Genomic DNA, 25,244 nt, shown 5'->3' with positions numbered 1-25,244 from the left:
AATACTGAATACCTACTAGATGTCAGGCTTTATGGTAGGTGCTAGGCATAGAGAAACTAGGAAGTGATTTTCTTCAGTTAATATCTAGAGTTATATATTGCAGTCGAGGACAAAGTAAGCCCTCCTGGGGAGGGGTGGGACACGGGAACCCTAACACAGCATAGGAAGGGAGAGAGTAGACAAGTGGATAGTGCTTGGGATGCAAAGGAACTAGTTTTGAATCCTTTGGGTAAGGGAGTATCTATGAATTTCAAGCCAGGGGTAATACTGTGGGATTACATGGTCAACTAGAGAAAGATTATCTCATGTTAAAACTAGCCTTTCTCTTTACTTTCAGATGGTGTCTTCCATTTTTTGAAGGTTTCATTTCTTTTCTGTACCATTATCAGTGTTGATCCTTTCTTGATAGGCAGATAGGATCAGTTAGACCTAGAGTGCATTCTGGGCTACTGCTCATGTGCAAGAATCATCACAGTGCTCTTCTTACTTCTGCTCTTTGAGCACTGTCTGTACAGAGTGTGGAGGTCATCTGCAACCTTCGTTTCAGTCAGCATGCTCTTTTTATCCTTCAATTAGCAGTGGTTTGCTATTTAAACATGGATGGTGTGTATATCAAAGATTCCTCAAAAAGCATATAAAAAGTCATCTAAAGCCACTTTTTAAAATGCTCTGTGTGTCAGACTTATAGCATATTTGTAAATGCTTACATTTATATGGACTCCCCTTATTTTTTTGGTAAATATCACCAGAAAAGGTAAGGTAAAATACCATTGATTGAAAAGTGGACATATAAATAAATATTTTCTCTTAACTTCTTTTGATGAATAATGAAGCTTACAGTATATTTTTTGGTAACAGTTTACTGGTAAGAAAAATATTTTTTTAAGGAGATTACATAGATTAAGTTCTGACAGACCTGTAAACTAGGCATTTCCTTTATAGCATCTCTGAAAATGCAATGATATGTACAGCTTTAAATGAGTTTATTTTTCTTGTTGTAGTCCAAGAAAATAAAACCAATCCATTAAAAAATTATGGACCATATGAATGTCTTGAGAGGATTCTGTTTTTGTAGTCTGTGCTGTGTTTAAACACCTATAAATTATAAGAGAAATTAGAAATCACATATAAACTCTTTTAAATTTCATTATTTAGTTTGGATCCTATTAAATCCAGATGATTTTATGCAGTGCTAATTATTTGGAGTCTCAGCTTTGCTCTTGAGTTAGCAGTACCTGCTCAACTTTCCAACTGTAAAACAGTTTGAAAATCAAATGTAGCTTACATGCAAGACCCAACAAAATTAAAAGTGTTAAGTGCGTTTTGGCAGTTCACTTTTATTGTGCCCAGTCCTCAAATGTACCAGCAGATAATCATCTGAATGTTAGTTATTTTTCACATGCTTATGTGATCACACAAAAAGTACATGCTAAAAAGCAGCAGATGGTGACAGATGGGCAAGGTTGAGGAAGGTGGTTTGGGGAACCCAGAGAAATGCACTTCTGTAATAGTGTAAAAATAAAACTATTTGATAATCAACTTAGAAAAAACACAGAGATTATAAAATGACTTGATTTTTGAGAAATGTGTAATATCTAGCTATGGTTACTGTTGAAAATGGAACTATGAAATTTTATTTTATCTAAGTGCAAAAAGTGCTTTTTTTGTACACTGACTAAAAATGTAGGTTGTAATTCACTCTTACTTCTCAGAGCCCATTTCTAAAGCATTTGCTTATTAGAATTATGTATATTTTTCTTTTGAAATCTTTGTCTAATATCTGATGTAAAATATTGAGAATATATGAAACGCTTCTGAATATTGATAGCTCTTGGTAAAGAAATGTGCTTTACTGTGATAAATCATAGTACAAATGAAAATTAACTACATAAAAATTTAAAATCTGAAAAATGCACTAACTTCCTAAGAAGTAAGTAGAAGCATGGGAAAGATGAGTGTGAGGTAATGTAGATGAAGGGAACCGACAGAAATAAATTGGATAAAATTTTGATCTGTAAGGATTAAATGTGAGGATAACGTCTAGTAGACTCTTTAGGAACTCTTCATGAGAAATGAGTGTGGCCAGTTACACGTGCTTGCATCTTTAATCTGTAGGCAGAAATAGTAAAGTACATAGTTATGTTCAGAGTAGCCCTTCAACAGGGTTTTGCTATGTTCCTACAATTATGGAATTAGACTTCTAAGCTTTGTGAGAAAGTTATTTTTGCTAACATTGTGTTAAACACTAACATTTTATTTAATTATGAATAATTTTTCCGACACCTGTCCCTGTGAAGGACTTTGAAAACCTTTCTCTTTCTGGCAGTCTTGAGAGATGTCATCACTAGTATATGAGGAAGTTAAGTAAATTGAAGTCCCATTGGGGCACAGTAATTAGTTCCAGTTGTTGTCTGCTTCATTGTTAGAATTCATATTTAAGAACTTCTATCAGAGGAGTTGGCTTGGTACTTGATTTATTTCTTTACTCTGGTCCTATTATGGTAACATTAACAATTATCCAGTTTGTCCCATAATTGGAGATTGTTTAAACGTGAAGTAAAACAGAATAAACCCTCCTCCAACTTTTACAGCTAGTGCTTCTTACTAATTTAGAAGTTATGAGTTCTTATGTTAGCTGAATCTCACATAAGCTTCTTTTTAATGTTATGAATCAGAATATTTGGTATTTTAGTGGAAGCCCAAAGTTTAATTGTAAATTTTCTGAATCCTAAGGATAGACAAAACACTAACCCTAAGTTATTTAAGAAACACGAATGATGCCTATTTTTACTTGAGTTACAATGACCCAGTTTCTTAGAATTCATTAATGTCTGTTGCTTTGTGACAAAGCAATAGAGAACTCTAGGGAGATAATATACATGTATGACTTGGTTACTGGTATTTATACATTTGGCTTTTGTCTTAAGGAATTTTCCTGTTCTGACTCTGGTTTGCTTTTGAAATTGTGATGTTAGTTGCCTTCAGGCATTTGTGCAATGCTAGAAGGCAACATTAAAACTTAGAGCAAATAGCATTGACATTTATAGATAATGTATCTTAAGAATTAGAGCAGTTGGACATTGATTATAAAATAGTGTGTTATATAAAAAATAGTAATATGAAAAAACATTGACAAACCATGGAACTCAAAATTCTCATGGATTATATACTTCTCTTGAAACTATAATCTCTTTTAAAATCTGAATAAGAAAAATTTTGTCATTTGTTTTCAGATACCAATTTGATAAAATATCAAATGATGTGAAGAATATATAAATAACCTTTGTAAGTGAAGACGTGTATAGATGTTTCTATGTAACATATATATATATCAGTTACCTGAAATGTGGAGTTACCAGAGAAAAAATGTGAAAAAGTGGTAAATTGGTTCATCCAAGTTCACAGTTTACTTTCACAACATAGGTGTGTAGACAGTTTGTTTAGATGTTTGATTTTTCTCCCATCTGTTCTGTCAGGATTATTGATTGAGCAGCAAGCCACTCCAGGGCATACATCGCCTCCTTATAATTGCTAGCCTTGGATGCATTGTTTGGCCTGGCTAGCAAACTGAGAAAGACGTCCCTTTACTCTTTCAGTAAATCTTGTTTGGTAAATGGTACTGGAATTAAAATGTTTTGAAAATGCCTATTATGTTAATATTGGAAGCCTTTACTTGATAGTGTCATTTTCAAATACATAGTTTTAAAATATCTTTTAAAATTACTGTTTAAGAGCTTATTTGTGGATTCAAAATTGTTTCGTTTACCTACCATTTTTTAAAAAAATAAGTATAAGTATTTTCATCAGATGTTACCAAATGCTTGGTTAGCTGATGTCTGCTTTGACCTGCTTGAATATCGGGTTTTATTATGTCTGAGAAGAAAGCAGTTTCTGGGTTCTGGTAGGGAAATTGAAACGCAGCCTGTTTCTTGGAGTTTGTACTATTTGACGCTTGATTTGATGTGGTCTTTCTTCACTTGATGACATATACTTTGAGTACACTTTCTTTTGTCACTTGGCTTTGTGGAGACTGTGTTGAGGGCCAGGCTACATCTCAGCTTACCAAGGGCGTTAGGATGGAAGGCGGCGCTAGGTGTCTACACCCTGCTGCATTTGCAGTTTGGGGACAAGTCTGGGTCATTTTAAGGTAAGGGATGCTTAGGTCATTTCATCAAGATCAGTCTTCTACCAGAATATGTTCTGATCTGCAGTTATAGCCTTGTAATATGATAGAGCCAGTTGAATGGGGCAGAAGTGTACTTCCCTATTACTATACCTTTAGACCACTGTCGTTCATACCCTTATCAACCTCACAGTGACCATGAAATTGATGAGCTGGTTTGCTACAGAAAAGTCATCATTTGAAGTGACCAGAGAGATTTTTACAATTAGCTTAAAAAGTGCAAATTTTACACGCTACCAGAATTTTAGAAATAGAAGTACTTTGAGTGAGGAAGAAAAACTTTTTTTTTCCAAAAATAATACAGAAGATATATTTGGAATAATTAATTTGATTTGGAAATTTGAGAGTATTTCACAGAATTATGTTTTTAAAGCATTCTATTTAAGAGAGAAAATATATAATACGAAAGTGGAGTATGTTTCACATTATGTGTCTGTATAGAATGTAAAAGTCATTTTTATTTTTATTTTTTGAACATTTCACCTCACAACCTACATAAAGTATTTCTTTGTAGTTGATAGCAAAGCCTCTTAAGAATGTGGCTAAGTTGTTAGGGTGTGTTCTCAGCAATGCTGAAGTCTGCATGTCAGTAACACAATGCATTCCATCAATATTGTTGACCACACAGAGATACAGCAGACAGTTCCAGTTACATCATCTTGTATCTGTATGGAAGTGAAGGTGTACGTATCAGATGCAAAACCACCTATATTGAGAATTAGTGTTTATTTTGCAAAGCTAAATAAAATGTATTTCATTTTATCTAATAGATTTTTTTTTTTTTTTTTTTACAACGCAGTTTTGGTTTTTAGTTGCTATTCTCTTCAAAATGAAGCCCTCTTTTTCTGTACTCCTACCCTTCTGGCTGAAAACCAGGTATTTAAACAAAAATAAAGGATTGCCAGTTCTGCCAGCTGGGGATGAGAACCCGGCTGGTGAAATGTGGGTTCAGAAGGCAGTTAATCCAGCTTTTATGCTTTTTATGGTTTTATGAAAAAAGAGGTTAAAAACCACATTTGGCTCCTTTTCATGTATGCCACTGTTTTGTTGCTGGTATAGGAATCCAGTTAAAGATTAGTTAGATTTTAGTTTTGTTTGTTATTGGGTGAAATCCTGTATCAGTTAGATAAAGGTTCAGAAAACAGTGTATTCCACTAATGAGGTTTGAGATAGTCACTGTTACTTTTAAAAGGTACATAGTGTATTTCCTTTAAGAAATAAAAAATCCCTTATGCTTCTTTGCTATTCTTTGTATTCTGTTTGTTCCCATGTTTACTTACTCACATACATAAAGTGTGACTGTTTTTATCTATTAAAAAAAAACAACTAAAGTTTCTCTTTTAGAAAATATTTTCTTTAGTTACAATAACTAGACTTTTGATCTTAAGTTACAGATGATTTTCTTGGTTTCTTTGACAACAAAGCAACTATATGGTTGAGTTTTTTTTTTTTTTTTTTTTTTTTGGTTTTTCGAGACAGGGTTTCTCTGTGTAGCTTTGCGCCTCTCCTGGAACTCACTTGGTAGCCCAGGCTGGCCTTGAACTCACAGAGATACGCCTGGCTCTGCCTCCCGAGTGCTGGGATTAAAGGCGTGCGCCACCACCGCCCGGCGAGTTTTTAAAATTCTGTCCTTCATCTTTAAATACTTCTGCTCAAGTGCCTTTTGAGGAGGTAACTTTAATGTGACTGTCAGAAATACCCAAAATTCAATAAAGCATTTGATTAATTCAAAATAAAAATATTTTTAGTTGATGAAATTCATATTCTAGACCAGATTTTCTCAAAGCTTGAAGGGTCGGATAAACTGAAGTTTAATATTAATTCAAATGTAGTTATCTAAGTAAAGTGCTGGACATTGTCTCTAGATGATGAATATTCCATTGGGCAAGACTCACATTTGCAGTTGTGTTTATAACTTAGTGGTAGAACACTTGCCTACCATGCACAAGGCCTTGAGCTCTCTAATTGCACTTCCATGCTGGGGTCAGCACTCATAGTAAATTCCTGTGTTTGGATATGAAGAGATTGTTCTAATGTAACCAAAGTGATACCTTTATGCCATAATTAACTAACTAGGTTTTGTATCTGATACGTTTTGAGATACATATGTGGACATATGCCATAAAGATTCCATAGCTTCTCCCTTTCTTTCCTCCTCTCCTCCACCCATCCACCTCCCCCCACGCCCCCAGGGTTTCTCTTTGTAGCCCTAGCTCTCCTGGAACTTAACTCTGTATACCAGGCTGGTCTCGAACTCAGATCCACTGCCTCTGCCTCTGCTTTCTGAGTGCTGTTCCACCACACGTGGCTAAAGTTTGTGGCTTCTGAGGCTTCAGATATAAAATATGTAATATTTCAAAATAGTAAATACTGATATTCATTTCATTCATTATTTTCTGAAAGATTTTAGACATAGAAGGAAGGGCTCCCAAAAGTTGCCATATTTATTATTTTACTGCCATACCCTATACTGATCATTCTTTAAATTAAATTGTTTGATGTTTTCATCTTTCACTGTTTGATTTGTATTATTGCACTTTTTAAAAAAATTAAATTTATTTTGTGTGTATAAGTGTTTTGCCTCTCTTATGTGTGTGCATCATCATGGGCACCAGGTGCCCACAGAGGTCAAAGAAGGGTGGGTGTCTGCTCACTTTATACACTGGAGTTACAGATGATTGTAAGCCACCATGTGGGTTCTGAGAATGGGACCTAGCTCTTGTAGGTACTCTTAGCCGCTGAGACAGCTTTCTAGTCCTGTTTTCTTTCTTGTTTTAAACTTACTTCTCAAAGTAAAATGTATAATGCACAGTATGTGATCTGTCACCAGCATGGCCTAATTTTAAGTTGTTGGAGAGACTGAGAATGTGAAATGCAGTAGACCTGAAAGAAAATAAGCAAACATCCTAGCTAATGCTTTTCGTTTGATTATGTAGATAGAGATGTACTTCAGACTCATGTAACAAAATTTTCATGACTTTTGCTTTTTGTACATTGAATGTTTCTGATTATAAGTTGTTTCATATAAGTAATTGAAGTTGTATTCATTTTTATATAAAATTCACTTCTTTTGAATAATGCTTTAACCATTAATGTACATGGCTTGGGCATGGCACTCCAGAAGCAGACAGACAGACCTCTGTGAATTTGAGGCCAGATCAGTCTACATAGCAAGTTCCAGACCAGCCAAGGCCATATAGTGAGGGTGTCTCATAATGTAATAATAATAATAGTAATACTGCGTTTTGCTGGTTTCATTTCTAGGTATTAGAAGATAATGACTATGGCCGAGCGGTAGACTGGTGGGGCCTGGGTGTTGTCATGTATGAAATGATGTGTGGGAGGTTGCCTTTCTACAACCAGGATCATGAGAAACTCTTTGAACTAATACTAATGGAAGACATTAAATTTCCTCGAACACTCTCTTCAGATGCAAAATCATTGCTTTCAGGGCTCTTGATAAAGGATCCAAATAAACGGTAAGCCTTGATAACAACCCATAAGTTGCTGATGAATTTGGTTAGAATTCATGAAGTATAATCGACTCCAGGAAGCATTGTATTTGGTGTAGACATTTTCCCACTGAGAGATACTGACGTGTTTTTAAGTGCATAATATAGAACAGTTTAAAAACACATCAACTCTTTCCTAACTTAAGAGTATTATACAAACTTTCCAAATAAGGACTTTTGAGAAATTCTTTATGTATATGATAAGTAAACAATGTCTTAATTACCCCAAAGCTTGATCTTGTAGGCGTTGGGATGTTCCTTTTTCTTCTTTCAGTTTCTGGGGCTTTATATTTCTACTGACTCACATAACAGAAAGAAAAGGCTTATTTCTGCTCTTCCCTCCCCCTACTATCTAGGTTAACGTTTCTATTTTTTGTTATGTAATTTTTTTCCAGGTATGGCTGAAAATTGATTGTAAAAGCAAGACACTATAATTTTGTTTTTACAGGTTTTTTTTTTTTTTGGTTATGACCTAAACTCTCCTATAGCCTTTAGTGCTCAGTCACTGTACTTTGTCCATTTACGTATTAATTCACAGTATACTCACTAGTTATATGTGAAATCATTTGTTTATAAAATGCCCATAACTTGAGATAATGTGTGTATCTTCTCCCCTTTCCCATAATGTGTGTGTGTGTGTGTGTGTGTGTGTGTGTGTGTGTGTGTGTGAGAGAGAGAGAGAGAGAGAGAGAGAGAGAGAGAGAGAGACTATCCTCTCCCCATAAGGATCAGAACTCCCTTGAAAGTTCATTAAACTCTAGGCGTCTAGAGGATAGGTGACTGCATGTTTTTGGTCATCCAGAACACCACCTAATGTTTTGTTACAGTGGTTTTTTTTGTTTATTTGTTTGGGTTTTTTTGTTTTGTTTTCGTTTTTTTGTTTGTTTTTTCGAGACAGGGTTTCTCTGTGTAGCTTTGCGCCTTTCCTGAAACTCACTTGGTAGCCCAGGCTGGCCTCAAACTCACAGAGATCCGCCTGCCTTTGCCTCCCAAGTGCTGGGATTAAAGGCGTGCGCCACCACCGCCTGGCTGCTACAGCTACAGTGTTTTATGATTCATGCTTAACATATATTTGAGAGACTCTTTAATGAGTGAAAGAAGTATGTGAATTCTTAGTACTTGGTCTTTGTCTACTTTAGCAGAGATTTTTCACTGTAGGTATTAATTTTTAAATTTATAAGAATGTGGGGCTGGAAAGATGGTATAAGTGGTTAAATGACTTGCTACTATGGCAGAGGATCCAGGTTCTATCCCCAGCACCTACTTAATGGTTTACAACCATCTGTAACTCCACTTCACGGGCTCCAACACCCTTTTCTGACCTCCTGAGGTGTACCAGACAAGCACAAGATTCACAAACGTGCACGCAGGCAAAACACTCATACACATAAAGTAAAAAATAAATTTAAAAGTAAATAAATTTTTAAGAATACCATGCTGCTTTCAGCAGACATAATCAGATACAATAAAGAGTTTACCATCACTTTTTAAAATGTATTTTAACTTTCTTTGATTCTTTATGTATTTCACATCATGCATTCTGATCCCACTTATCTCCCTGTCCCCTCTCATCTGCCCTCTGCCCTTGTAACCTCCTTCCCAAAACAAAACCAAATTTAAAAGAAAAAACAAAAACAAAACAAAAAAATTAGAGCGAGAGAAGAATCTTGTTGTGGAAGCTGTAGTGTGGCTCATTGAGTCACAGTTTACCCTTTAGTCTGTTCATCTTTACTTGCAAGTGTTCATTGCCATGAGTCATTGGTCTCAAGGGCTCAGGCTTCTGTTATGCCACTGATAATGGGCTCTCACTGGACTGCTCTTGGATATCATGTTGTCCTGTGTCATGGAGATCCTGCTGTTTTGGATTTGTAGGTTCTTCCCTTTCACGTGCTCCAGCAGTTCATAGATGAGGTGGATGTTGAGGTAGGCTAACTCAGCCCTGGCTCTGGGCCTGGGTGGTAGTTGGATTGGTCATCTTGTCATTATTTCGCCATTGTCACCACCTGGGCCAGCTCTCCAGCACTGCCTAGGGTAGCTCACCCAGTGCAGCCTGCAGCAAGGAGTGGGCCAGCTCTCCAGCACTGCCTAGGGTAGCTCACCCAGTGTAGCCTGCAGCAAGGAGTGGGGCCCGTTCTCCCGCTCTCAGGCCCTCAGATCCAGCTCACCCATACTCGAACCACAAGGGCCAACTCTACTGTATTGCCCAGATGAGGTACAGGGCCATCTCTTCTGATTGCTGTGGGTAGCATATTTGGGGTGGCAGGTTCAACTGTCCCGCTCTGATGGCCTCAGGGCTGGCTCTGTGTCCCTGATGGGGTCAGCACTAATGTGCTGCCCTGGCTGGAGGCAGGGATAGTTCTCTCACTCTTGAGACATTGGCCAGCTCTCTTGCCTGCCACAGGTAGCAAGAGGTGGAGGGGGAGGGCTTCTTTTCCTCACCCATGCCACTGCATGGCAGATGGGGAGGGGTTGGCTCTGCTACTCTCAAGCCCTCCAGGTTGGCTTACCGGTGTCCCTGACAACAGGATCAGCTCTAGTGTGCTGCCCAGATGGCTGCAGAGCCTGCTCTCTTTTGTGCTACAGCTGGTGAGGGTCAGGGTTAGCTCTCCTACTCTTGTGATCCTGGAGCGCGCTCTCTCACCTGCTCAGGTGGTAATGTTGGTGTCTGAGGGCCATGTTATTGTAGGGACCATACTGATCTGGGTGGCCTGTGCGGCCACAAGGGGTATTGTGACTTCCGGGCCTGAACTACCCCTCAGGAGAGCTCGCCCCTGCACTAGGAAAGATGGCCCTGCTTCTCACCACAGGTGTACACCTCACCTAGGCAACACACTAGAGCTGACCCTGTGGTCAGAGCTGGACACCCCCACCCCTGTCTGCCATGTGGAGGCATGGGTGAGGGAAAGATGCCCTCCCCCAAACTTTGTTTTGTGAAAACCAAAGACCATATTGAATGATCTTAGTGACTGAGATGTTTCCTTAGACTTCTTTTTGTTTGTTTTTTTGTTTTTGTTTTCGTTTTTTTTGAGACAGGGTTTCTCTGTGTAGCTTTGGTGCCTGTCCTGGAACTTACTCTGTAGACCAGGCTGGCTTCGAACTCACAGAGATCTGCCTGCCTCTGCCTCCTGAGTGCTGAGATTAAAGGCGTGTGCCACCACCGCCTGGCTTCCTTAGACTTCTAAAGTGTTCGGTTTTTTTTTTCCTTTTTTCTCCTCTGGGTACTTTCCTGTGAATTAGTTTGCTTTTTTAGGGGCCTTCCAGGGTAGATACTTACAAGCATTTCATATACAGAAAGTAATTTGTTTGTGGTCTCACTGAAAGTTCATGTGGAGCAGGAATAGAAAACCAAATTTCCTAATGTGTGCATAGTGTTTTTTATATACCTTGTATACAGTGCACCAACTTCTCAGTATAGGTTTTGAGATGTATTACATTTATGGTGATTATTTCACAGTTAAGTAATGAGCAGAGTTTGCTGAAAGATTGTTCTTAAGCAGAGCTATGCCTACCATTTCATCCTTTTGGGTCAGGGAGAATTTATTATTTGACTTGGTTTCAAGGGTAGTGAATTTTTATCCTATCTCTTTCTGACTCTTCAGATAACTTTGGTCATTCTTTGTTCTGTGGTTGTCTCTGTGAGTGGCTGGCAAAACAAAGTCTTGTTTGTGTTTTTTGTGCATCATTAATTTATCTACTCTTGGCTCATTCCCATCATACGGATAGCACATAGTAGTTACTTAGGAACTTTTGAATATATGTTAGGTAAATTTCAAGAATGATAGGGCCCTGATACTTATTTGCTTCTCTCAGGCTTATAAAGCTCTTTTATATAATGTGTCAAGCCTCTGTATTGCTGCATCAAAGTACTGAGGATGCAAAGATGAATAGCATGAGCACATCTTTTTATAGATTTGTAGAAAAACAAAGGGCACAAACCTACACTTGCATGAAGCGTGATCCTAATTAGTGTTCACAATGAAAGCCTGAAGTCAGATATGGAGGGTGAAAGCTGAAAGATCAGAGAAGCAGAGCAGCAGCCAACAGAAACTTCTTACCTCTCCGCATCCTCAGACCAAATTGGGGGGCTGAGATCCTGTCTCCACCTGCCTTATATTTCTGTCTTCACCTCCCGAGTGCTGGGATTAAAGACTCTGTTTCTCTTTTAGACTGGATCAATCTCCTGTAGCCCAGGGTAGCCTTGAACTTCTGATCTTCCTGTTTCCTCCCAAGTGCTGGGATTCAAGTGTGAGCCACCATTGCCTGGTCTCTGTGGTTAACTAGTGGCTGTTCCACCCTCTGATCTCCAGGCAAGCTTTATTTGTCAGAACACAAACAAAATATCACATAACACTTGGATATTCTTAGGCCAAACTGTGTGCAAATGCTCTTGAGATCATTAGCTCAGCCTAAGAGACTGTGAGCACCTGAACTGGCTCCAGGCATCATCTGCATGTAAATACAGCTAGGATTGCATGAGAACATAGCATTGGAAAAGTTCAGTGACTAGACTGTAGAAGCTGAGCTCCAGTGAAAGATGAAACAAGTGAATTAGATTGTAAGGATTTTATGTTTCTTAGGAAGTAATCTTTATTCAGGGAAGGATGAGAAACCAGAAGAATTTTTTAAAGAAAGAGATGGTATAATGAGATATGTGTGATGAGAAGGCAGCCCTGGCAGTTGTGGTGTGGTCTGATTGGAAAAGCAAAGGGCAGGAATGCAGAACACTGTGCAAAGCCTGAATGGCAGATACATCACTTAGGATCCTGAGGCAAGAGGATTTCGGGTTTAAAGCCAGCCTGAGCTACATAGGGAGATCATATTTTAAAAACAATTGACAAAAATTTTTAGATAAAGTAGATTCTTTTTGAAGCAAAGGGTTTTTTTTTTTAAAAAAAAAAGTAAAAACAAGCAACGAATACAGTTTTGAATAAATAGAAATGGTAAGCAAGTTGTTATGGGGAATCCTAGAAGTGCCCAGTTAGGGTGATTAATTTGGGGAACAAAAAGGCAGAGGCTGGTAGTGGTGGATGCTGAGAGTAACTTTAGACATACCAAGTCTGAGGTTTCTTTGGCAAACCAAGATGGAAATGTCAAGTAAGCATCTGGAAGAAATGCAACCAGTGCTTAAAAGAGTCACAGTAGCCAGCTGTGATTTGGGTGGCCACTGACATCTGGGAGGTCCCTGGAGATGGGCAAGTAGCACAGGAAGGAAAGGGGAGGAAGAGGAGGGCCTGGGACAGAAACCTGGGAAATGATCAGTTTACCTCTAGGAAGCAGATAAACCAGCAACAGCCCCCAAAAGGCTTTGAACATAATCAGGTACTGAAATTTCTTTTTAAATTCAGCCACTTTAAATGATGCCTGAATTTTTCTAATATTCTTTACTGTGAGTTCTCCCAAAGGATTAACCATGGTTGAGCTTTTTTTAACATAATATTTTTATTAATTATTATTTGGGAATTTCACATCATTCATCCTGGTCACACTCACTTCCCAATCCTCCCAAGTCTGCCTGCCTACCCTTGTGACCTCCCTCCCAAAAAAGAAGAGGAAGAGGAAAAAGAAGAAAAAGAACTACCATATGTTCAATTTCTGTTGCACATATACTCACTGGAGCATGGTCCAACTCCCATTGGCCAGCCCCTGAGAGAAAACTGAGTCCTTCCTACCTGCACCCCCACCAGAAGCTTATTCTCTGTTACTGTGTGACCCTTCTGCATGTCTTTCCTTTATATCCTCCAGCACAGCTTACATGAAGATCATCACCTCATGCTGGGTATAAGACTAGGAAATGGGAATTCTGTGATGTTCCTCATAGAATACACGGGAGCTAAAGGTTTATTTGGTGTTATGATGTTGAAATGTAATGGTCTTAGGCATGAATGAGTTCAAAGCATCAGTTCAAAGCATATTTTGACACCATTTTGAAGTCTTTAAATTATATATTAGGGGGCCAATGACATTGAAATGTTTGACAGCTTCACACTTTGAAGAAACTTATGCTAATTGATTTCAGCTTCTAAAATGAAGTCTACAACTTCAGTCTCAGATTGCATAGCATTCACAAGCACTCTTTTGTGTATTTTGACAAACATGCTAGCTATGTTCTAAGCCAGTTATTGCAAAAGAACTGAGGCTTTATACAAAAATGAGTAAATCCAGATTGTTTTTAACTTGTAGAATGGCTGCTTTTCTACTTCATGTACCTTCTCAAGTTCATAGAAGATGTAAAGAATATTGTAAACTATAAACTGTAAGAAAATAGAGTTCTGCTTTTTATGACAACTGCTTTGATTTATACTTTGAAATATTAAATTCCTTTCAGAAATAAATATTTTGGTATTTTTGTTTTTCTTGTTCCTTAAGCCAAGCTTAGAATGACTTGTTACTAACCCAGTACTGATTTCTGCCTCCCAGGGGAGACAGCACATCTGGAAAACAGTGAGTGTAGAGATCAGATGCTAAACCTGAAATAAATGCAAATCACCAGACTGAAGGTTCCAGATAAGAACTCTGCTATCATATTATACAATCTAATGTCCATCTCTCAAGTAGAGTATAGTTAAAGAATTCTCTGTAGACCCTAGAGCAGGCTTTCTTTCATTTCACACCAAAGCTAGTTATGTATCCACTAGTTACATCAGGTTTCATTTGATGAGTTAGGTCCTTCTCAGATGTGGAGCTCTTACCCCTGATAACCACAGCTCAGGGACAGTTGGTGTGTCCTTATTTTCGCCTGTTTAGTTTTTTCCTCTATCTAGTGGTGTGTTGATATTAGTATGTACAGATCGCTGGGACTAGCTGTTTAAATTTCCAGGGATGTTGTAAGCTGTACCTGTTATTCAATAATCATTGATTTTTTTAAATCAAATTATGCAAGTTAAATCAAGAATAGTGAAAGCAAAGTAATAAGTCATACTAATCACTCTAATGATTTTGTTCCATAGTATTCTTGTCTTGTTTCTGAGTGGTGGTTGGAAACAATAGATAGTGATTTGATTTTCTACTGCAGTATTTTAAAATTGGCCATGGGGGTAGCATTTCTACTACTAAAACTGACCAGTCCTCCAAGTCAGTGTTTGTTGCTTTGATTCTTTGGAGCTAAGAAAGTGGTGAAGGAGAGGTTAATATTACAGACTCGGTTGGAGAGCTTTTGGTCTGTGACATTGTGAATGCCAGGAGAGGAGAGTCAGTGCTCTTCCCTGTGGAGAGTTTCACATCAGCCAGCTCTCACTGACAGAAGTCACACTTGCGGTCTCCCATGGCACTGTCTTCTCTGGGTGTAACATGAACAAATGAAACAGTACCCATGACAGAACTAATTAGAAAGCATACTCATTTATAGTTGAGTTTGGAATTGAGCAAAAATGAAAGATTTTCTCTGATAATCTTGTGGCTGATTGATAATGGAAACATTCTATATCTTTTTTTGTATTTATTACACTTCACATCCTTTATAATAGTAAAAATCATAATGAACTCATGCATATATATGTGTCTATGCATGATTAAGTACTCAGAAAGTTTACTGTGTTAGATCCAAACTCCAGTGTGGAAAAGTTCCTTTACCTTCTTTTTCTCTTGTTTATTTTTTTTCTGTTTTCCTTCTTATCCCTCTTTTCCATTCTTATTTTTTCATGTATGCTTATTTTTAATGAATAGGTACTAAATTAAACCATAGTAACTAGAAAATACTTGATTTTTTTTCCTATTAGGTCACATTGTTTAAATAAAAATAACTTTAAAACTTGGGGTGTATTTTTAACTTTTATTTTTATATTCTTAATTGCATAGCAAATTGACCTGTAAGGATATTTCATAGATAACAATATTGTTTCTGCAATTCTTTTGAGATATGAAAGCAGTCTGAGTTTTTATTTGGAACAGTACTCTCCAGAGATAGCTTTCTTGTTGTTTTTGAGACATGGTCTCGGTTTCTCTCTGTAGCCTTGGCTGTTCTGGAACTCACTATGTAGACCAGGCTGGCCCTCTCAAACTCAGATCTGTCTCAGCCTCTCCAGTATTGGGATTAACTCTACCAGGATCACAGATATTTCTCTAACCAATTGTCTACTTTAGGATTTACATTAACAAAGGAACATTTTGACTCAGTTACACAGAAAGGAACAGTTATTATGGTTTCCCTTTCTTATAATTGATACCCCCCCATGTATTTCTAAATCTTGTAGCCCCAGAGGGGCTGTATTATCTATCTCTCCTTGAGAGTAGGAGCATTGGCCACTTATCCCTTCCCTCCTCTCTAGAAGTGCTTGCCTCTTCAGAGCTCTCTCCAAAGCCTTTGTCTTTTACCTCGCTCTAAGGGTGGTTCTTATTTAGTAGTATGTTTGGAAATTGTAGGTACTAAAGTTATTTAATTTTTATGGCTATGCATTTAAAAATTATAACACAATAAATTTTATCTGCACAAAAGTTTTTATTGTGTGGCTTACATCAGTGTTACCCTTTCATTAAATTGTATTTCTATACTCACAGCCTTGGTGGAGGGCCAGATGATGCAAAAGAAATCATGAGGCATAGTTTCTTCTCCGGAGTAAACTGGCAAGATGTGTACGACAAAAAGGTAAGATGTCTCTGTGGTACTGTACACAGCAGAAATTTATGGGAATAGATGTTAATGATGCAATGATACTTTCTATTTTACTTTGTGTTTAAATGATGACGAAACTTCTCAGCAAAAATTTTTATTTATAATTTTGTGCATCTTGAAAACCTCAAAATTGTCAAAGAGTTTATCTTTTCTTCATAATAATTTATTCAGCTTCATTTCTTCCAGTTGAAAAAAAAAAGACACCTGACATTTTTTTTCATTTAGATAAGCCAAAAAAAAAAATAATAATTTACAAAAATTACCTTTATGTCTTTAATTCAAAACATTTCACATTCAAATATATAAATCCTTATTTTTAAAACAGTTTGCAGAAAAACCAGTTTTTGTATTTAACAAAGTAATGTTTTATGGTCTTATTTGTGTCCTTTCTGTTGCTTGTAACGTAACTGTATTTCCCACAGAAATGATTGCTACCAATTATGTATCTTTATTTTTATTGTCATGTGCATTTTCCTGTTGGTTTTTGTTCATTCTTTGAGACTGTGTGTCACACTTGGCTCAGGCAGTCGTGGAGGTACTACTGTGCCTAGCTTTTTACATGGGTGCTGGAACTCTGAACTCATGTTCTCAAGCTTGTGTGCCAGTTACTTTACCTAATGAGTTATCTCTCTAGCTTTTTACATAAAATTGTAATGTGAAACTTGGATGAAGTTTAATAATTTACTAGATATTTTATCTCATTATTTTGTCTAATACAGCCATTTCTGGATTTCTTTATTTTTTATCTGAAACATTTGTTTTGTGCTAAATACTTTCCTCTTTGAGCCCCATAAAAGGATGACAGTACAAATTACATGGGAAATGACTGGTATTTCCTTTTTATGTCACATTGTTGGCAGTGGGAAATTTGGTGATTTTCTTTTCTTTTCTGTATCCTAATGATTGTCCATTTAAACACTTTGCTCAAATCTTCACTTCAGCAAAGCTCACATGTTTTGAATTCCTAATTTATGAAAGCACATGCATGTACTAGGTCCTTCACAGCCTCTATTAAACTCAGGAGCATTCTGAAAGATGTGAATGTTTATTGACTTGATATAGACAGTTGCATCCACTTCATAGCATAGATAATGACTCTTATGAGATACACTGTACCTAAGAAAGCCTCTGTGCACTGTGCTCTTGTTTTATCATGTCTCTGCACTACAAAAGAACTGGAAAAAATGCATGGTCAGGTGTAAGCACCCTCACTTAATGGTCGAAGGGCAACTGATTTGGCCCCGAGGAATGAAATCAGGTCACGTTGGAGGAACCACAGCACAACTGAGGCTGTGACAACTTTATTGAGAGCAATCAGATATTTTATACCTTTGTTAGAAACAGAAGATAATGGCAATTTCCTGGATCAATACAGTTGCAGTTGCCAAGATACAGTGACGTTTGCAAGTCATTATGCAAGATTAATGTCTAAGACCAATTGTCCTGTCAAGTTTCCATGCTTCTTTGACTACTAAGGGAACATACAGAGAGACAAAGCAGCCTGAATGCTTCACTGCCTGAGGGCATGCATCAGTCTCTCAGGAACTGGAAGGCAGGCATATTGTGCCCCTGGAGCCATGGACTCTGAAAAACCTATGATACATGCCTGTCAAGGCAGCTAGGCCGAGCCAGCTACATGGTTCCCTGCAGTCAGAGACTTTCTTTGGAATATAAAACAATAAACTGCAACTTAATATCATCCCTTGGATATACCCTCTCCATGAAGTACTCCTTCCCAAGAACAAGAGAGCATGTGTGGTTTAGTGGCAGGACTCATGCTTAGCATTTATAAGAGTGTGCATTGCACCCCAGTACCAAACGTGCAAAATAAATAAAAGTAACTAAAACTGGAAAGAAGGAAGGTAGCATTACTCTAAGAGGCAATAGTCAGGATGCATTGTGGCTCTGCTAACCGACAGGAGGAGCTTCTCAGTCCTGTGAAGAAACTTCTGTGTGGAGCATGGCTTTCCTTAGCAGTGTTCAGAGGGTCACATTAAATAGCTGTTGATGGTACCAGAAAAAGTTTTAGAACCTAAGCAGTGTTTCTATGAAGAAACACCTTGCCTGTCTACTGGGAAACATATATTCAGAGTAAAGACGATCCTACAACTAAAATAATCAGATACCCATCTTGTGAGGATAGAAATTTGATAAGAACAGAAGCTACCAAAATGTAACTTTATGAAATTTATGTAAAGAAGTTATTTTAAGTGTAAAGCACGTTACAAGAAATACAAGCACAAAAATGTCCGTTTCTTTAAACAGCAGATTTACCGTTGACTCATCCCTTCTCTCGGTGTCCTGCTTGTCAGGTAGGCAGCTGGTGTTTTCAGACAGCCTCATATACTCAGGAACAACCTTACCACAGCACACTTCAGTGTTGTAGCTCTGGGTTCACATAGGACAAGTAATAAGAAACCAACCTTCAGATCTTCTGATAACAGTAGCAATTTTAATGAAGTTAGTAAGAAGTCAGGTGTTTTGTAAATATGAATCATGAAGTAAACTAAAATTGAAAAATTTTGTCTTTAAAATGTGTAATAAATTGGACTATTGAGATGGCTCAGTGGGTAAAAGGCATTGTCCCCAAGCCTGCTGACCTCAGTTCCATCCCCATGACACCCATGGTAGAAAGAGGAAACCTACTCCTGCAAGTTGTCTTCTGACCTTCCCATGTGACCTGTGCCATGTGCAGACCCTTCTACCCACACTCAAATAAATAAGTAAATGCAATAAAAACTAAAATGTGTAACATGCATAACTAGGTATTTCATCTTTAATTTGGATACTTTGTGTGCTTATTATTTCATATGTTAGTCTACAATTAATGCCCAGTTTTTGTTTTTGTTTTTGTTTTTGTTTTTTTTGGTTTTTTCGAGACAGGGTTTCTCTATGTAGCTTTGCGCCTTTCCTGGAACTCGCTTTGGAGACCAGGCTGGCCTCGAACTCACAGAGATCCGCCTGCCTCTGCCTCCCGAGTGCTGGGATTAAAGGCGTGCGCCACCACCGCCCGGCAATGCCCAGTTTTCTAATTAAAATTTCTTTTGAGACAGAGTCTCATTGTGTATCTCTGTGTAACCTGGAACTGATGATGGTATGATGGTAGCCAGGCTGGCTGGAACTCACAAAGAACTGCCTTTTTCTACCCCTTTCTAAATGTTTGGACAGAATAGAGATGACATATTTAGTGTCTTAAAGCCAGGTCTAATCATTCTCTTCAAAAACTAGAAAGTGAGCTCACTGTAGCATGGTAACCCCCTGGGGAAAAGGTTGGAGGAGATGGTCCTCTGCTCTGGGAATGCATCTTGCTTCCTTTGCAGAAAGGCTGGAGTCAGAAGATTCTGATCATTTTAGGACCCTTAAGCTGGGAGATTTATCTGGCAGGGTGTTTGCTGGTCTAACTTGGTCTACATACTCTTTCCTGCTGTTTGACTGGGTCTTCCTGTGTAGCCTGTCTTGCCCTCAAACCAACTTCCTTCTTCCTTGGATCACAGTATGCACTACTAACTAGTCCAGCCTCAGATTTAATTTCATTTAGCTATTTTAACATTTTTGGAATTACTTATTTTATGTATATGAGTGTTTTGCCTGCACCTATAAGTACTCAATGTGCGTGCGTGCATGCGTGTGTAGTGTCCATGAGTGTGTGGTTTCCATGGAGGTTATAATATTACAGATGGTGGTGAGCTGCCATGTGTATTCTGGTGCCTGGAGACCAAACTCCAATCCTCTACAAGAGCAGCTGCTCTTAATCATGGAGCCTTCATTCCAACCCCAGCCTCAGATTTTAAAAGAATCAAATTAATTTAGATTTTACTGATTTTTCTCTATTGTGGGTTTGTTTCTGATTTTACTTATTTATTGTATGTGTGTGTGTGTGTGTGTGTGTGTGTGTGTGTGTGTGTGTGTGTGTGTGTATGTGTGTGTATGTGTGTGTGTGTGTGTGTGTATGTGTGTGTATGTGTGTGTGTGTGTGTTGGGGCTTGAACCCAGGGTCTTACGTATGCTAGAGAAGTGTGCTGCCACTGTGCTTCATCACTAACCCCATTTGATTATTTCATCATTCTGCTGCATTCAAGTTTACTTCGCTAGTTTCCTTGGGTTAGAGCCATGATTATTGCTTTTGAGACCTTTTTTTGTTGCTAATGTATGTATTTAATTAAGCACAAAGTTTTTCTCTAGGCCAACAGTTCTGACCACTTTGGGGGTTGACGACCCTTTCACAGGGGTCACCTAAGACCATTGGAAAACACATAATTTACATTATGATTCATAACAGTAGCAAAGTTACAGTTATGAAGTAGCAACAAAATAATTTTATGGTTGTGGGTCACCACAACATGAGGAGCTGTATTAAAGGGTTGCAGCATAGGAAGGTTGAGAACCAATATTCTGGGGACTTTTAGGTCTATTTTTTTTTTTAGTACATTTTCATTTAGAAAATGTTTTAAATATTTTATTTATATAACATGTAGAAAAGAAAAAAAGAACAGCTAAATATTAGGGGTGAGGAAGAGCCAAATTGCCATTCTAACTATAGAAGTTCATTGAGTTGGCTTTGAGTCTGGTTAATTACTTTTTTGTGTGACATTTTTTATAACAAAAGTTGAAAAGTTAAAAAAAAAATTAAATTATCAGGGACAGAGCAAGGATGAGGAGAAGACAACACAGATTCTGCTCTAACTCCATACATAGCATGTTTTACCGAGATGCGTCTGTGGCTGTGGGACACATGTTCTGTTAAGAGAGCAGATGGTGCGGTTCATGTCGGCAGCATTCTTCCCGGGACTGGTGCTCTCTGTTACTGACAAGCAGTTGTGGAAATCTTCAGCCACAATTGTAAACATCTTTTCAAGTTTGCGTTTCTTTTTTGGTTTTGTTTATTTGTTAATTTTTTTCAGTGATCCTCCTTAAGCCCAGATCTCTCCACGTGCAAGGCCAATGCTCTGCAACAGAGCTGCATTATATATATATATAAATATATATATATATTAAATATAAGTGTGTGTGTACCTGTGTGTAATAAGTCTTTCCTTATCATTTTCCTCCTGTCTATTTAAATTATAAATAAGTAGATTCTGTTTTAGCATGTAGTTTATTGTTGTTTTTTCTCATTTGCTGGATAACATGACTTAATGAAATGTAATGTATAGCTATCTTCATTTAGTTCATTTACTGATATAGTTGTCTGGCTGATTTTTAGTTTGTCTTTTTTGCCTTTCTCTTTGCCTACCTCTTTTGTGATTTGTTGGGCATCTCTAGTTCCCTTTTACCTCTGTCATAATCTGACTAGCCATCTCTGTTGTTTCATTGTTGGAGGGGGTGTCTAGACTCTGCAGTGTGTGTTTCATCCCCTGTCTGCTTTCAGCTCTGACTGCATCACATTCAGCAGCAGCCTTTCCTCTCTTTCTTTCTGTGCTGCCATTGTCTAAGATCTGCTTTCTTTCATACGGTAAACATCACAGTGGATGATAATTATAATTTTTGCTTTATAGATAACGGTGTTAGGGAGTAAACCCAGACTGCATGCTTGCTAGGTAAGCTCTTGACCATAGGGCTATACCACTTAAGTCTGGAGAGCACTGCTTAAAAGTGGTTAAACATGCTGTAAATTCACCATTCACCATAGGTTCATGCATCTACCTGATGTGTTTCCTGTAAGTTTTTCTTAGCTTGCATTCTAATGCTGACTTTAGCTCTACACTGTCGTCATTGACCTTTCCGGCATTGATAACATCCATAGAAAGGAAATATAATACTGAAAATAATGGAAATGTGACATTAAAGAAAGGGAGGAGGAACAGTTTAAGGAAAGATAAAACAGTAATAAGTGGCACGCCTGACTGGAGAGGTGCCTAGTGACATACAGTTCTCAATAGTGTTGCTCCTGTGCTTGGTGTAAGGAGACGACATGCAGTACAGGGACCTTTTCTAGATTCTTGGTATAGCAGTAGGGAGAAGCATCTAGAAAAGAATCCCATCAAAGGTCTGTCTCAATGATTGTCTTAGTTGGTGCTGTGAGGAGACACTATGACCCCCGTAACTCTTATAAAGGAAAATATTTAATTGGGGCCGACTTACAGTTTCAGAGGTTTAGTTCATTATCCTCATGTCAGGAAGCATGGTGGCATGCAGGCAGGCAGACTGCTAGAAAAGGAGCTGAGAGTCTACATCTGGATCCTAAGGCAGTGGGAAGAGAATGCCACACTGGGCATGGCTTGAGCATCTGAGACCTCAAGCCCACCTCCAGTGATACACTTCCTCCAACAAGCCACATCTACTCAAATAAGGTCACATCTCCTAGTAGTATGAGTACTCAAACACATGAGTCTATGGGGGCCATTCCTATTCACAAGGAAGGAAAAGGAAGTGTAGATTCTATAGATAACTAAGAAATAGGAACTGATTTTAGTCTAAAAAGTATAAGGAAAAAGGCTCTTGCCGCTTGAAGAGTGTTTAATTCAAGAAAAAAAATTGTCTAAGGAACCAGCATTTGAGTATGAACAGGAAAGAATGTGAATGTCTGGGGAATCAGAGTATAAAGTTGTAGGATAGATTGCCTCAATAGAAAAAAAGGTTGATAAAGTAGGTGGGAAATGAAGGTTTAAAATGGAGAACAAGCCAATCAACTGTCTCATCCATTCAGCCCTCTGAATGGGTGAGACAGTTGATTGGCTTGATCTCTTTGGGAGGCATCCAGGCAGTGGGACCAGGTCCTGTGCTCATTGCATGAGTTGGCTGTTTGAAACCTGGGGCCTATGCAGGATTGCTTGGCTCGGCCTGGGAGGAGGGAACTGGACCTGCCTGGACTGAGTCTACCAGGTTGAACTCAGTCTGTGGGGAAGGCTTTGCCCTGGAGGAGAGGAGATGGGAATGGGGGGGGGGGGCGGGCTGGGGGGAAGGTGAGGGGGACGGGACGGGGGAGAACAAGGGAATCCGTGGCGGATATGTAGAACTGAATTGTATTGAAAAATTTAAAAAAAAAAGGAAAAAATAAAATAAAATAAAATGGAGAACAAGAATGCAGATGAGTGGTACTAAATATTGGGAAACATGCATGGTCAAGAATGGAGTTTGGCCGGGCGGTGGTGGTGCATGCCTTTAATCCCAGCACTCGGGAGGCAGAAGCAGGCAGATCTGTGTGAGTTCAAGGCCAGCCTGGGCTACAGAGTGAGTTCCAGGAAAGGCGCAAAGCTACACAGAGAAACCCTGTCTCGAAAAACCAAAAAAAAAAAAAAAACAAAAAAAAAAAACACAGACAGCTGTCAAAAGTAACATTAGTTATTCCATATAATAGATATAGCATAAGCTTTAATAAATGCCTGTGGACAAAATATACATAGATTTTTTTTTCTTATCAGAATCTCATCTAAAACAAAATCTGGGAAAAAAATCATAATAAATAGATATATTTAATGGCCAAGTGTCAGAGCAGTGCAAACGGGAAGTAGTGTTGTGGCTCTGAGTGGATGTCAGTACAGAGATATCAAATGTGACAAATGACATAGTTCAGGTGTAAATGTCAGTAGTGTAATCTTTAGTGAAAATACATTTTGTACCAAATTATGTGCAGAACCGCTTAAAATGCAAAGAAAACTGATAGAAGTGCATTTATTTAACACAAGTAGACTCATCCTATTAGTTTTATTAATTATTAAATAGATTCAGCTTTTGGTTTTATTTTCTTGATTCCTGCTCTAATTTTTGGTTTTCTTCTTTCTGTGGATTTAACTTCTATGCAATGCTTGGTGTGGCTAAAATACCCACTTTGGCGGTTCAAGTTTATGGCATATGAATATTTATGGTATATAAACATGGTATAGACCTTGAGCCCCTTGATACATTTTGCATAGGATTGAAGTCAGACATGTGAACTTCAATTAATATCATATGGTTATGGAAAAATGAAATACACTTATTTCAAATTTCTATTTTTATGTCAAGAATGCATTGGTATTATAGAGCTTTGTGCATAACATAGTTAAATAATATATGCCATAGGTGGATTCATTTTATGTGCACATATTCCTTATTCTTGCTTTTTCCTGTATACGTACACAGACATACACAAATCATAAAGCGAGTTTTTTTTTTTTAAAGATAAACAGGGATAAAGTAAATCAGAATTCCTACATAAAATTAACTACTTTAATCATATTGCTTTAAAGAGATAAAAATATAGTAACAAATTACAAAACCTAAGAGTGCTACCCATTTTTTTTGTTGCAAATGTCTTTCTCCTGGTATTTTTGATCCATATATACAAGCACATAATGATTGAGATTACCATGGCTTGTAATGCAGTTAAGACACTATAATCATGTTCTATCACAGAGAGAGCGAGGTAATACTCTATTTCTTAAGCACCACAGCCTGAAAATAGAAAACAGACAAACAAACAAAAATTGAACATACAGGTACACGCTAGTCACAAGTGATTTGATGCTAAGGAAGGTCTGAGGAGACTTGCTTTCAAAGATCTTAGTCCTACACTCATGTATTCCCAGCCTAAGGAAATAGGGATTGTGATTTACTCTCATGAATTTAGGAAAATTATCTTTTCAATGTATTCCTCTACTTATACTGTTTAGAAACATAAATATTTAATTTTAGAAAGATAGTGAATGTTAGGGTATAATTTGATAGAAAAGCAATGTGGAAATAATTGAAGGAGTTGTAATTTTCCTTGTGTTTTCTAAATGTACTTGAGTTTGCACAAGTAAACCTGGCTCTAAACAAGCCTTTTCAACCAACTGAAGTTAATGTCTTGAACACATGTTAACTGTCTATTATAATAACAAAATAACCTAGATAATCAGCACAAAAAGAGAACAGGCTTATTTGACTTACGATTTTGGAAGTTTCTGTATATGACTGGCCAATCCTATTTCTACAGGGCTTACAGTGAGACAGATGGTACATCATGGTACATGGTACGTGG

General features: G+C 37.8%; 1 protein-coding gene across 3 annotated transcripts in view; it reads left to right on the top strand.

Annotated features, from left to right (window-relative positions):
• The window catches only part of Akt3 (AKT serine/threonine kinase 3), a 256,790-nt gene that overhangs the window by 219,268 nt on the left and 12,278 nt on the right, over positions 1–25,244 (top strand). For all 3 annotated transcript variants that reach the window (XM_052737751.1, XM_052737752.1, XM_052737753.1), the window contains 2 exons: positions 7,448–7,662; positions 16,189–16,276. In XM_052737751.1, coding sequence (XP_052593711.1) covers positions 7,448–7,662; positions 16,189–16,276 — 303 coding nt within the window. The remainder of the gene's footprint in view (positions 1–7,447; positions 7,663–16,188; positions 16,277–25,244) is intronic.

This window comes from Peromyscus californicus, unplaced genomic scaffold (assembly GCF_007827085.1).
Source record: "Peromyscus californicus insignis strain IS unplaced genomic scaffold, ASM782708v3 Scaffold_14__1_contigs__length_90479793_seg_2, whole genome shotgun sequence".
Lineage (NCBI taxonomy): Eukaryota > Metazoa > Chordata > Mammalia > Rodentia > Cricetidae > Peromyscus > Peromyscus californicus.
This window is presented reverse-complemented; position numbering and strand designations above follow the sequence as displayed.